A 15,434-nucleotide genomic window follows, 5' to 3' on the forward strand; every position below is an offset into this window, starting at 1 on the left:
AAGCCTTACTAGGCTTATTATCAGAAAGCCTGAAAATGTAGCTGAAGGTTTTCCAAGATCAAAATGCTTCAGCTGCTGTCACAGCACCTGGCAGCTGCCCACCCATCCCATTCCTTCTCGCTTGGGAGGGATGGACAGGAGAACAAGAAAGAAAAGTGCCCTTGATACAACTGAGCTGGAAGAATCTCCTTTAGATATAGACCAATGCTCCAAACTGCCACCTTGAATGGCAAAGACCTGCATGCTTCTGTGGACAGAGGGATCAAAGTTGGATCAATAAGACCAACAAAAAAGGACCGTGTTTATTCAGGATAATGGACAGTAAAACAAACCTCACTGGTTCACACCTTTAAAGGTGCTGGTCATCTGCTGAGAACGCTACCCAAATGAGGTTAGTGAGAACGGCAAAGCTTTGGATTTCTCCTGCTCTTGAAGTTATTCAAAACTCAAAATGATCTGAAATTCCTTTGGCCAAAAATCACTCCCTGTTTAAATATAACAAGTTAGCACGAAGACCCTTTCATCATCAGGATAGAAAAGAATGAGGTTTGCTCCACATTTGCATAAGGGTTAAAAACCCCGTAGCAATTCCCTTCTCTTGCTGCAAACGGCTGCCACTGGCAGGATCTCTTAGATTATAATCTAAGATGAGAAAGTATTTATGAATAACAATCACTTTTGCAGGAATGTATATTTCTGTGCAGAAACTGAGGTGTGTCTGAAAGAGCGGCATATAATGAGATTCTGCTGACATGTCATAATCCAAGGACAGACTCCAGCACAAGGAAAAAAGCCTGCTTGTTTTTCCTTTAAGAACAAGATGTGATGGGCAGGTCGCTCCGTCTGCTGCCACCACTATTCGTCTGTCTCCTTTTCCTGCTCCTGGTCCCTCAGGAACTGCTACAGTCATATTTGCCTGGTCTGAGCAGCCCGATGTGTCACCTGCATATCCCAAAATGCAGGGCATGGGGCCAAACATGTCTAGTCACTTGTCTTAAGAGAACAGGGTTACGAGGACATAGATTTCAAAATCTAGATGGGAGAGATGGCCCATTATTCCTCAAGGAAAGTAAAGGAGGAAAAATAAAAGAGCTAAGTATCAGCCGTCATTTCCCTATCCCAGTATAATGGTATCACCTTCTACTGGGCTCAGCTATTGGCAGAAGCAGCTTGTAATGTATATGGCTGTTGCCAAAATGCATCACGCCGCTATACGGCAGTGTCTATAGGACGTTAATGAATTCTGCTCGCTGCAGCAGCCCATCTGCTCTGCTCACACCGTAGTACGCGAACACGGGCTCTGCTCCCGCTGCCGAGCACACGCGGCATCGGCGGCACAGGGCGACCCGGCCACGCTGGAGCATCGCCCTGCTGACAAAAATTAAACGAGCTGGAAAAGGAACATTCCTCCTCCCCACACAGGAAGAAGCATGCATAAAAATAGGTTAGAAAAGTGATGCACGTGAAAGAGAAACCTAAAAAATGCATATTGATCAGGTGCTGCATCCTATGATGTCATGCACATATAGTACTGAAACAATTCCACTTGTGTATTCATTTAATATATAATCTATTTAATTAGAACGACATGCATGTTGTAATTTAGCATCAAGCACTGCCTCCCATCCACTCCCCACACAACTACAAATACAAAACGTTCACACGACTGACGCTCCACACCAGTACATGACCACACACAAAACACATTCGTGACAACCAGCAATGTCTCTCCCCATCCCAGGCACGACCCAGCCCTGACAATTAGCACCTACAGAAAGAACACAAAGAACACACCCCAGAAACAACACCTCTACCATCTCCCTTCTGCAAATCCCCCAAGTTGAAGCAAAGGCGATAGAGAAGGCAACGGAGGCAAAGGGCACGCACGGCTCCAGCCCTCCCCACCCCAGCAGCTCCACCATGCTGACCAAATTACAAAGCCACCCCTCGCTAACACATGCCACTATGCGGAATATAAAACATTCCGCCGCTGCGGACAGATGTTGTTAGACACACACACACATGCAGCCCTTCTCTTGCTGCTGGTCACACCACTGTCTTGCCTCAGAAAACCTGCTACACATTCAATACAGACACAAATTCCCACATACACCTCCCCAGCATTTGGTGCGTTCTAACCTGTGTGTCAAAGCCATTCTCTACCAAGCAGCTCTTCCTTGGTGGGAGCCCATCTCCTGCGTTCTCTTGTCCATTCGGAGACTTGAGAGGGATCTGGCTGGAATACAATGGCTTCGTCACCTCCACCTTGTTCCCAAACTTCAGGTAACAGGGCTGTGGGATGGTCCTGGCCGTCGGGACGTGCACGATGGGAGCAGCGCTGTGTATGGGTTTAGGTAGTCCCGATTTCATTTTGGAGGCTACCAGGATGGCTGGCATTTTCTCTTTCTGCTCTCCTAACACGTTTCTGTCAGCAGCGGCAACAGCAGAGACAGCAGGCAGGGAGGGAGAAAAGGACACGGTGGGGAAGATGCTCTACACTGGAGCAGTCTGCTTTACTGCAGGGATCTCCAAAACCAGCTTAGAATTTAAAACCAACAATAAAAAAAATAATAACAAAGAAAAAGGAGGAAAGAAAAATAAAATAAAATAAAACCACACCACTTCCAGCCTAAAATATCTCCCAGCTTTACGCCAGCCTTCCACCTGTTTCCTCTAATATTATTTTCAGTTCTTCACTGCAGTCCTCCTTCCTATTTCTGCTGTTATTTAACTTGCTCCTTCCTTTCTCTGGCTGACTCCTGTAATTTTCTTCCCTGGAAATGAGAGACTTTCACTCCATTATCTCGTCACTGCATCTCCGAAGTGAGGCAGCCTTTTGGAATAAAATGAAAAGGAACCTGCTGCTGCATATGCTTCCCCTTCCGTACGCACTGGAGAGCGAGTGAGCAGGATTTCCAGCTTAAGATGTCTTTCTTCAGTCTTAGCCAAGAAGCAGATGTAGCTCAGTGTGTTAGTGACTGATGCCCTTGGATACGAGCCTTAGAGAATCAAGCTTCTTAAGCCTTAATAGCTGCGAACAGGACAACGATGCCGGAGTAAAAGGAGAAACGTCCGCCGGCAGCAGTTTTAAACAAAAATACGCCAATGGCCACCAAATTTCCCGGCTCCCCCCAGTGCTGGAGGATTCAAAAGAAATGCAAAAAGCGAGTAATTCAGCTGTCAGAGGGAAGGGAAAGCAGCCGCCGCCACCGCATTTTCTCCTCCCGCAGTGGAGCGGGGTCCCGCCCGGCGCATCCCGCGCCTCTGCCCAGCGGGGGCGGCCCCGGCCCGGCCCCGCCTGCTCCGAGCGGGAACACACACCAAATAATAAATAAATCAGTGCTCTCTGCAGGGGGAGGAGCGGCCTGGAGTCCTGCGGCGGGCAGGGAGCCCCCGGCAAAGCGGCTCCGAGGGGAGGGATGCCCGGGGGGCGCGATGCTCGGAGGGGGAGGGATGCTCGGATGGAGCTGCGAACCGGGTTCTTTTTGAAATTTAAAAAAATAAAAAAAAAAAAAAAAGCAGCGCTTTCAAATAAAAACACCTGGAGATGACTCATTGTTCGTTGCTGTTCGGGAAAACCGCCGCTGCCAGCGTCAACAGGAATTTGAATAAGCACAGTGAGTAATGCAGGCCTATTATAGCAACACTTGGCTTTTTGGATTCTTTTTGTCACTGTCACAGGTTCCTCCCGGTGCTGCTCTGCAGATGCCACCATCCCTTATATCCCCCTGACTCCCTATGCAGGACACATTTGAGAGGTGCCCGTATCCCTGTCTCTGCCCACAGGGCACCATCAAGGGTTATCAGCATGGAAACCAAGAGATGCCTTAGGACCCGTAAGGGCGTTTTAGCAGTGGAATATACACCACCACAACACCTAATTTTCAGACAGCCAAAGGCTTTGAGTTACCACAGAGGCTTCTTACATTATATATAGAGAGAAGGTACCCTGGAGTGATCTCACAAAGCCAACACAAGATGTGGGAGTGAAATGTGCATTTTAAATCACATCCTCATCACAGCCCCGGGTATCACAGAATCGCAGAATAGTTTGGGTTGAAGGGACCTTCAAAGGTCCCCCAGTGCCCCCCCTGCCATGAGCAGGGACATCTGCAGCAGCTCAGGTTGCTCAGAGCCCCGTCCAGCCTGGCCTGGGATGTCTCCAGGGATGGTTCATCCACCACCTCTCTGCCCAACCTGGGCCAGTGTTTTACCATCCTCAGGGGAAAATATTTCTTCCTCATGTCTGGCCTGAATCTCCCCTCTTCTAGTTTAAAACCAGCAGCTCTTGTCCTATCACAACAGGCCCTGCTAAAAAGTCTGTCCCCATCTTTCTTGTAGGGCTCCTTTAAGTATGGAAAGGTCTCTGTGGACCCTTCCTTTTTCCAGGCTGAGCACCCCAGCTCTCTCAGCCTGTCCTCACAGGCATTATTTCCCGAGCAGGGACACTTCCTTCAGCTCCTTATTCCCAGCTCACCCACTGCCTGAAGACAGGAGTGACCCCAGCAAGCAATGAACCCACCCTTGAAATACATGAAATACAAGCTGGGTGAGCGTCCAACCCATGGAGCTACCTGGAGAAGCAGGTCTGAAACACACCCCACCACCCATTGCAGGGGGAGCTGGGTCCTGCCTGGCCGACGCTCGGACTTTTGGGAAGGTTTTAAATGTGCAAAACCCAGGTTTTTACATCTGAGACTCTTTCGGACAGAAAAATGAGGCATTTCTGGATTGTAGGTGTCTCCAGGATTAGGTAGCAGGATTAGCATAGGATTCTAGGAAATGGAAAACAGATGAGAGGTCCATCCTGGATCCTTCTGTGGATGTCATCTCAAATGACTTACCAAGAGTTAATAGTAAGTAAGTGGCAGAAGTGGAAATTAAAGTCAGAAAAGTGTGTTCTGCTCATGATAAAGTACCATTCTTCCTCAACATTGCAATGTAAACCAGTCTGTCTCTATTAACAAAACACAGTTTCAGAAGACATCAGCTGTACTACGTGGGGTTTTTTGTTGTTGTTGCTGGTTTGGGGAGTTTGTTTGCTTGTTTGAGGTGTCTTACATGAACTAGATTATTTAAAACCAAAAGCAAAGCCTGGAAAAACTACCACTTCAGTTTGCCATCTCTCCTGCTTAGCACTGTCCCTCGATTGTGTAATTGAGGTTCCCACAGCACACAAGAGTTTTGGTTGTTGCTGGGATTTTTCAGTGCATCTGCTTTCACATAGACCAGCTCCATAAGCTGCTTTGTATGACCTCGAAGAGGGTAATTTTTGTTGTTGTTGTTGCTGTTTTTAGGAGAACCTGCTTTCCCCCTAGTCTGTTTATACACTGATCTCAGATTGGAAACTGCACATCTCTATTCAGCCACCTCACCGAGACGCATCTTCTCATGTTTACTCCCCTGCGCACAGTGTCAGCTTAAACACAACGATATAGAACATCTCAAAGCCCAATAACTCGATGAAGAATGAAAGGACTGGTAGTTATGGGAGCAGAAATGTGTCAAATGCTCCGATACCATTTCCATTGTTCAGTGCTGAAAACTCAGCCTTGCTGGCTAAAAGAAGGTTGGGCTGAAGTACGAAAAGCTTGAAAAAGATCCAAGTCTGAAAACAAGGCTAATTTTAGGTCTAGTCATAAAATATAGTAATGTTTAAAAGCTATTAGAAGATCTAATTGACAGCTTTATGTTCTGTTCTTCACTTACACATTTTATGAGGTTCAGGCCACCAATCCCAGATGCACAGAACTTGCCAGTTTTTGTTGTTCTGTTTTCACCTCGGAAAACTGGCCAGGTTACAGGGTACCAAAACAGGCACAAAGTTAATTCGAGCAAAAGAAAAGGATTCCTTTCATTGCTCCTCTAACAATTACTGAATCCGACCCTGTGGTGATGGTGGATTGAATATTTCACAGTTAGAATAAATGACTTTAGTTTTTCTCGGTGTGCAGCCCTGCCTACTGAAGTGAAGATGATGTCTTCTGAATACACTCCGTCCATGCTCCTGATAATTATTTTGCCGAACTTATAACACAGACCAACCCCTTCTTTACCAAAGCTTAATGTGAATTTGTGATAGCACATTTGGAGAGTGGCCTAGAATTACTGCTTCTCTTATTATGATTCAGTAATAACCAGCTATTTAAGAGAGAAGTTTGGATAATTACTCCATTGTCATCTAATACTTGTTTTTTTTTAACGTTATGCGTATTTCGCTGTTTCTCTCCAAACACCATGGCATAAAGCCACCGAAATGCAACATACTGTATCCAGGGGTAGTGCAGCCATACCATGAGGTCATAAATTGGGAATATGTCACATTACAGGCTACATCTGCAAAAATGGGCAACATCAAGTTGAGTCTATCTTTGGAAGTGACAAGCTGTTGGTTTTGTTTGGGTTTTTGTTGTTTGGTTAGTTTTTTTTGTGTTTGACTTTTGTTTATTTGGTTGGTTGGTTGTTGTTATGGTTGGCTGGGTTGGGTTTTTTGTTTTGGTTTAATGTAATTGATTTTTACCAGGTTTTAAGGCTAGGATTTTAAAAATAAACTACTTGGGCAGCCAGTGGGATCTGGGAACCTATCTTCCATATCTTCCTTGCAAAGCCCAACCAGTTTTTCCTTACCCTATTTTGAATCAAGCAAATTTCTGTATCTAAGCTCTACGACGAGTAAGTAATATTAAAAAGCGGGCAAATTATCTTAACTAAAAAGCAAGAGCTTAATTCCTTCCAGCCACAAATGTCAGACGAGCCATTAACTAGGGGAACATTCCCTTGCAGCTTGAAGTTTGATGAGTATCTTTGCCTGAATAATCACAATATTCCCCCTTATCTGCCCAGAGTCCAGCGAGCACCCACACACTCCCCAAATGGGGGAATATGGAGGGAAAATGTTATAAACAAGCACTTTAATTCCCTGTTAGGAAACAAAGCAACCCAACAAAAAAATGACACACAAAACCCCCTGGTGACTTGGTCTATAGGAGTGACTTTTAAGCTCAGGATTCAAGCTGTGGCTACTTAGCATCACGTAGCATCATCTCAAGTGCCAAGCGTTTGGTGTTGAGAACTGGCTGAATATTCTCAAAATTTTAGTGGACAGACTCGTGTGAACCAGAGACTTTAACACATCAGTGGAAACTATTTGAATATTTGATTTGAAGAGCTTGTAGGCAAGTCAGCACATTGCCCAAAACAAAGCCAGTAAACAGAACAAAACCCAGGGCTGGCTGCTCTTGAACAGATGATCTTTCTGAATGAGGTGAATGTTTCTGGAACAGTAAAACTATTGAAGCTGCTTTCATTGTTCATCCACTATCAATTAACAACCCAACAGGGACTCTAGACCCAAGTGGCAAGCAAATGCCTATATGGATCGCATGTGGTGACTGCAAATAAAATTAAAAGCTTTATGAAATGTAGCGTAGGATCAGAGAATCAGACCTTCCTTTCAACTCGTGGTTAATATCCATCCACAGCGAAGCCAAATGTTACATTAGTGTAAGTGCAAAAACTGTGTGGAATTATTATATCAATTAGAACACCTCATTAACTGCTCTGGTGGTTCAGAACTGCTGATGGAACTGAACTCAAGGCTTGAAAATACCTTGATCAATGCTATCCTTGTCTTTTAGGCATTGCAGATATATTTGAAATCTCCCAGAAAATCGTTTTAAGCCGAGGTGAATATTCCTAAAATGTCATCGCGTACTGTCAATATCGGAAGGCTTAATCGTTCCTACAAAACCACTCTCGTCAAACGTTGCTCCTGCCAGGCGACAGCTGTTCCTATAGACTGCACGTATATTCAGCCTTGGCACAACTCCACCAACTAAACTGAAGTTATGACAGGAATAAATATGGACCTATTTTTGGTACTGCAGGCATTTTGCACATTGGCATCCATCTTTTGTCCCTCATCAGTGCAGCCAATATGTAAAAGCTTGACCCTGTCTCCAGATTTATGTCACCATTTCATGAAAGAATCCATGAAGGTGTAAATGGGACCAAGCTCCTAATTTTTTGTCATGTTCCCAGAAGAGGAGCGGTAGAGGTTAGGAAAGAGGAATGTGGGTACAAGCATTATATAACTTGGCATCCTCTCACCACAGCAATTATAATCTGTACATGTGAGTTCTTTATATAGAGCAGAGAGAAAAGGAGGAAACCTTGGTTCTGTGCCCAGTTCTTTTCACAGAAATCTTGTCTGCACCACACTAATTCTGATCTAAAATCCCTTTTGTAATCCCCTGACACGTTTCTAATTCACACTGGTTTTAATTCCACCTCATTTTATAACAGTGTCATGTTTTAACAAATACACAAGCTAAGTTCCACCTGCACAAGAACACCCATCACGCTCGTTTTCAGATGGTGTGTACAACGTTTCACTAACCGCACCAGTGCCACAGGCACACACTTGCGCATGGTGACACAAAATGGCACCATTCTACATTAGCATCTTCAGAACAATGCTCATGTTTAATCCTCTTTCCATACCAGAACACTTCATGCTTTTGTAACGTGAGCACCAACAGTAAGAGCTGGCATCACGACTACACTGAAATACTTTTCCCACCTTGTTCCAGGCTCATCTTTTATTTTATGATGTGTTTATCACTGCACTACGTGACCATTTTACACAAATCTATTTCTGGTAGTGCTTCACTCTAAAGCTACACAAGTTTCTACTGTCATAGCAAATGCATTTAGATCACCATTCACGTCTTTGATTTCATTATGTTTCTGTTGCTTTTGGATCTGCAGCCTTACCAGTTTCTCAGAATCTAATAACAATTGGGCTCATCTGGCTGGGGACAGACACACTGACAGCGGTTCTGTGGCTTTGAAAAGGTCCATCTCTCTGACTTTGCATGTCGAGTTCATTCCTCAGACTTAAAACTCACCGGGAACAGGAGTGAAAGGGATGAGAAATGCAAGAGTTTATTTCAATTAATGCTTTCTGCAGAGCTGTAAGGTTTGGATGCATATTGTATGTCTATAGTGTAGTCACCACTGTGTAAAACATATACGGGTGAATAATCTTTATGATCCTAACAGCCTGGCTTTGTCATGCCAACATATAGCTCACCTTGACTTTCGTATCTCTTAATGCCTGTGACCATAAGAAGAGATACCATCTCTCCATGCCACTAACAGCACCTGGAATAAATATTTCAATACCATTTTAGAAAGATCCTTGCAAACCACGTCTTCCCAACAGAGATGTATATCTGGCTATTCTCAATCTATTCATGTGTCCTTTGTTTCCAGCAGGTTCATAGTACTAACTCCTATATTATTTTATGCCTGATTTTACATTGCCTGTGGCTTCATATATTTGGAAAAAGCAAAGAAAACATCTGTGACTAATGAGAATATCACAGGAAAAAGGTGACGATGATCCAAATACCACATACTACTCTTGACTTTAGGAACCACCCAGTTAAGATGAAAGATGAAGAAAAGGACCTAAAAACTGCTCTCTTCCCTGCGCTGCTGTTCTCCTGCCTTCTTGAGAAGTGACAAGGGAAAAAATTCCACTGCTCACAAGCCAGCAATTTCTCATCATCAGGTAGTCACCTTCTGTAACCCTGCTGTCCCTTGGTGGCACATTTCAAATACACCTGCTCCATCATTGAAAATAATTGTCAGAGCCTAAAGGTAGAAAGAAGCAGATGGGAAGAGCAGCCTATGTTTCAGAGCTTTTTTTTCAACTGTATCTGCTTAAGCATTCCAACCCAGCCTCAGCTGCCACCAATCCCTCCCACATCAGCACTTTTGAACAAACACAAATTGGCCAGATTATCATGAAGCAACTTCAGCTGTTTTGTAACGAGCAAACTATCACTATTCAAACTAAACAGGGAGAGTCACACTTTCACCTGCTTTAAATCAGTGCAGTTTCTCTATGGCAAACAGCAGGATCCAGGTTCCAAATTAGAAGTATTTATCAAAATCTTCTCTAGATAAGAATTCCAGTGGCTATCCTATACTCACATTATCTCCCTTCGCATCAGGACACATTACCAATCAATTTATATTTAAAAAATCCTCTTGTATACTGAGCCTACGCATCCCCTTCAGCTGACGATGCACAGGGCAGTTCTGGAGCCATGGAAGTGGTTGCCCCCCAGGGCAACCATTGGGGAGCAGATCCCTGCCGGAGGTCACCTGCAATGCACCACAGAACGGCACAATGATTAATTGCAATGTTACAAGCACCAGCTATTTCTGAACGTGCTAGCAGGAAAAAGAAATATACATATATATATTTATATATATTTATGTGTATATATACCTAGATTGTTCACAATTATATAAAAGGAAACACAGAAAGTGCCCAACACCATGCCCCGATATGAACGTTGCCGACCTCTACAGCTCATTTAAAGAAAGATTAGTCTTGATTTGATGTTTATGGAAAATAAAAGCATGTCCTTAGAAGGTAAAATCTGCAGCACACTAATGGTCCTACTGAAATTTTTAAGCCAGAAATTTTAGTGAAACTTCTTCACATTTACACAGACATAACTCAAGTCAACCTTCTGTAATATCCACTACCCAAAAATGACACAAAAAAGTCACAGTATGTTGTCCTAGTATTTTGTTTCATACCAAAACAAAGAAGGTTCCCAATGTAATGATTAATTACGTTTGTTGCCTTAAATGGTTTTGATATTTCAACATTTAATCCATTTTACTTTTTTAAGATGACAGGATACTATTCTGTCCTAAGGTTTCAGGCAACCCTGAATTTTACCCAAGATGCTGTATTGAACTCACACTGTTTAACACTACAGTACACAGACCCAACAGCCTTGTATTTACCTTACACACCACATCAGGTCATTTTTAATAACGCTGCTCTCACTGTTTGGAATATTTTGGGAAGATTTCAGTGTCAAAACCCCACACAGCCCTAATATACTGTATCACCCTCAAGAAAGATCTGGCTGATGTTTATCATTGGAAAAGAAACAACAAACAGAAGGTGTAGCACTGAGAGATAATTTTTCTGTATTTCATATTTCCTCTTGCCGTTTTGGTGGTAGGATCATTGTAATATACATTGTAATATACAACCTGTTTGTTTTAGACAGATGGAATTCAATTGATGGAATGATTTTCTATGTTCTGAGACAGCTGTATGAGAATGAACATGAGGTTTGTTTATTCCAGCAGCAAAACAACCTGTGTTCAAGCTAGTCCAAGATTAAAAAAAGAGACAACTGTCTGGAAACTCGAACGACTCTGCTGTAAAAGCAGGAGCAGTCAATCATTCCTGTCACAACATTAGTGTATTATTGGCTGTTGGCAAATGGGTCAGCTTGTCATAGGCAAAGTATTAATCAGATGCTCTGTTCCCTTCTCTCCCGGTTGGCACATGAAACGACGACGTTACAGATGCTGAAAGAGACGCCGCTGAATTTCAAAACGCATCCATCTGTTTAACTTCCCCAAACGACTTCCAGGACGTGGATACAACAAACACATCTGCTACCGCAGAACAGTAAAAAAGATCATCTGGAAAATAACTAGAAAATTATAAACTATTTCCGATAGCGATGCACAATCAAGTTTCAATACACATGCAACATCTATTCCACCTTCGGTTATACCTGGAGACTTTGCACTTCTGGCTTCCCGAAGAATTGAGGCAAGTCCTGACCTTAGTCAGAACCAGCTCGGTATCTCCTTATCTCACTGCTAGAGTTTGCTTTGGAAGACATCACTGGGCATCCATCTATATATTAATATATAGATAATACAATATTCAGGTTATGAAGATGATTAGGAGCCTAGAGCACCTTTCTTATGAGGAGAGATTGAGAGAGCTGGGTCTGTTCAGCCTGGAGAAGAGAAGCTGAAAGGGATCTCATCAATGTTTATAAATATCTCAAGAGTGGGTGTCAAGAGGATGGACCAGACTCTTTTCAGTGGTCCCCAACGACAGGATGAGGGGCAACGGGCACGGACTGAAACACAGGAGATTCCATCTGAATATGAGGAGAAATGACTACTTTGAGGTGCCAGAGCCCTGGAACAGGCTGCCCAGAGAGGTTGTGGAGTCTCCTTCTCTGAGACATTCAAACCCACCTGGACACCTTCCTGTGTGATCTGCTCTGGTGAACCTGCTTTAGCAGGTGGGTTGGACTGGGTGATCTCCAAAGGTCCTTTCAACCCCAACCATCCTGTGATTCTGTGATCTATACACACTACGCCTCTGAACAAGAGGATCAGACCAGGTATAAGGAGAACCCTTCACTGCCAGGACAGTCAGGAGGTGGCACATGTGGCCCAGAAGGGTTGTGCTGCCTCTGTTCTTGGATATTTTCAAGACCCAACTGGATAAAGCCTTGAGTAACTGGGGCTGATCTCACAGCTGACCTTGCTTGGAGCAGAAGGTCAAGACCTCCTGAGGGCCCATCAAATCTGAATCGCCCCAATAATTCCTAAATAAAATAAAGGGCAACATAAAAGATAAAACAATAATGATTTTTAAAAAATCCATCAGGATCTATTGGAAGAACCTTAAGTGGAAGTGGGCTACAAACAATAATCTGGTCAATCGCAAGAAATGCTCAGGCGGGAGGTCCAGCAGAAGATACCAGCAGATCAAATTTTAGGAAGAAAATTGCAGCACGTGTTTAAGTGTGATTTTTCTTACAGTTCTTCTCCCACATCTCTCACAAACACAAACATGTTATCACTTTGAGTTAAGTGAACAGATGCTTACATTTGCAATTTACATTTACCTAGCCTGCATTAGCAATGATTTTGACACAAAATGCAAACCACAATGCATTTTTTCACCCTTGGGTATTATGTATGTATATATAAACTACAGTACCAGGACATCTCAGTAAGTTCCTTTGCTGCTCACTGCATTGTCAGTAATATTCTTAAGGTCTCCTGATTTTAGTTGAAGAGCGCAGTATTAAAGCAAGACCTTTGGAGCGCATCACTTTGCAGCAGCGCTAACACTGTTCTGTAGGTATATAAATGAGAAACAAAATTTTCTTTGCTGCAAATAGCTTGTGCAATTAATAGCAGCTAGCTGTTTCTGTCTTTTTCCAATTACAAAGTCGGGATAAAATGGCATTAAGGTACCTCATGCAATTCTGGACCACCTAGTGTTAGAAGAGCAATTTGAGGATGAGCTGCTACTGCTGATTACCAGAATTAAAAACTGAAATAGCAATGCTCACTTTTCAAACTGTGATGATTTCCTATCTCTGGCATAATATTCTGTTGCTCTCCCCTGCCAACAATCATCACTTTTGTTTGAGGATTCACGGACTGAAACTTTGGACATAGAAATGCCATCCTACAGAAAACCTTTCAAAACATTTTGGATCAACATTTTGCATCTTTCAAAATAAACTCACGTATTTATCCTTGGCTAATTACCTTTTAGTTCCTATGCACAGATGCAAAATATTTGTGTTTCTATTTTGTCTTTTGCATTTTCAGACAGCCGCACCTGTTTCCAAAACCATCATCATGTTTCCACCATGACGTTAGGACAAAGATTTCTTCTGGACACTATCGCTCCTACCGCAACAATAAAATATTACAACTCTGTATGCATATGCACGCGTGCACACATATTGCGAGCTGAATAAAAATGTGGTGATGTCTAATTTGGCCTGAGAAAACCAGAACAGCATTTCTACACAAACAAGGAAAGGTTTGACACTATTTGCAACGCAGCATCATGAAGCCGATCCCGATTTCTCTTCCACTGTGCTGAATGAGCATTTCCAATTCAAAAGAGTCATTAGCATAGCGTATAAAAATTAGAGGACAAGCAAATACCAAAGCTTTACCCTCGCATTAGTCAAGATCAATGAGAATCCATCGCTGTGAGCCCAGCCTGGGCACTGGGAGCGCTGGGACAGGCGGCACTGGGCCTGCGCCTCTCCTGTTGCTCATTGGAAGCTACAAAACCCCCAGGGGATAGTTAAATATCAAGTATAATTGTTATAAACACCACCATCATTTTATTAAAGGTGACTGAGATTTCCAACTTCACTACCTCATTCTCAGATAATCATTTTGTATTAAGTGCACAGTGCCAGAGCCCACTTCAAGCTGCAAATTTTGGAATATTTTAGCCAAAATGCCAGAACCGAGGTAGCTCGACACATCATTACTCAACCACATACAAAAACGCCAATGACCTTTGCTTGATCAAGCTCTGCACTCCAGTGCTGTGAAGAAGGAACTCGCAGTTGGGCAAGATAGCCATGTTTGTGCCAGAAATAAGTTTAACGTGAAAACGCACAGAACGCACCCAATTTAAAAGTCATTTCATTTCACACATGCTCCACCAGAACATTTAAATTGAGCAGCTAAGATCAGCCGAGCCCATCCTTCCCAACGCTTCCAAACTGAACCGAACCCCCTCCAGCCCAGAGGGACCAGAAGAAACATCCATCTCTACAACTGGTATTTTGGGTAGATGTATATATATACATAGACTGTGAAAGAACATGGAGATGGAAACTGGTTCCAAAGAGGAAGGTCCAAAGAGTGGAGACAATGATGGGAACAGGACTGGGATGAACACCCAGGAATAAAAAAGAGAGAGCAGTAGGATATGGAAGCTCTGAGCCTATTAAAGACTACACAGTGTGTGCCCCTAAATCAGGTTCATACTGTATCCACAAAGTTAGTAAAATACTCGTTTTTCCCTTTCCCAGAGTTTCAGTCCCTTATCTACATAATAGAGACTATACTATCCCCATAATCCTCCAAATCTCATTCAGAGATGAGGTGAAGGTACATTAAGGCCAATACAATATTTAGGTATTATACTGAACGGTACTATTCACTGTCAAGAACCCATGGGGGCATGGCGGGGAGAGAAGATAAGAATTTTTTGTTTAAAGAAGAACTTGGTCAAGTACAGTAAATGAAGCTTAGAGTCTCACATACTATTGTTACTTGATAAAACATACTTTTAAGTAGCTGCTTGCTGACTGACTGCTCTGTATGGACAACATAAGAAAAACAGTATATTATTATGCCCTTAAAAACTGCATCGTCATGATAAAAGACTTTATGTCACAAATGTGCAAAGCAGATACCTAGAACATCTTGCTTCTGGCATTTCCTAAGATTTGGATCCTTAACCTTAGTATTTCAGCAAACATAATATTCTTTAAACACATTTTTTTTTGTTTTGTTTAAGGGATTTGATGTTGTTTCACAATATTAGAAAATATATCAAAGAACAACAGACACTTCCACGGAAGATTCGCAGTGACTATTTGTTACCTGGGAAGCCACCAGAACCGCATGGAGCCCACAGGCCCCATCCGTGTGCCCCACACAGACACCCCATAGGCTGCCCTGACCCTCTGGGCACAGACGGGCTGCCCACCCCTCTCCATCCGTCCCACCACGGGGACCACAGGACCCTC

The 15,434-nt window shown here is 43.2% G+C and overlaps 1 protein-coding gene across 8 annotated transcripts in view; it reads right to left on the reverse strand.

Annotated features, from left to right (window-relative positions):
• The window catches only part of NAV2 (neuron navigator 2), a 210,849-nt gene extending 207,544 nt beyond the window's left edge, over window positions 1-3,305 (reverse strand). For 4 of the 8 annotated variants that reach the window (XM_082058912.1, XM_082058913.1, XM_082058911.1 and 1 more), the window contains exon 1: window positions 2,140-3,305. In XM_082058912.1, the coding sequence (XP_081915038.1) occupies window positions 2,140-2,397 (258 nt within the window). In that variant the 5' untranslated portion in view covers window positions 2,398-3,305. The remainder of the gene's footprint in view (window positions 1-2,139) is intronic. The other 4 variants (XM_082058917.1, XM_082058914.1, XM_082058915.1 and 1 more) reach the window with 1 other exon arrangement.
• Between the last annotated feature and the right edge of the window lie 12,129 nt (window positions 3,306-15,434).

The sequence above is a fragment of the Streptopelia decaocto genome, assembly GCF_964273445.1.
Source record: "Streptopelia decaocto genome assembly, chromosome: 7".
In the NCBI taxonomy this organism is placed as follows: domain Eukaryota; kingdom Metazoa; phylum Chordata; class Aves; order Columbiformes; family Columbidae; genus Streptopelia; species Streptopelia decaocto.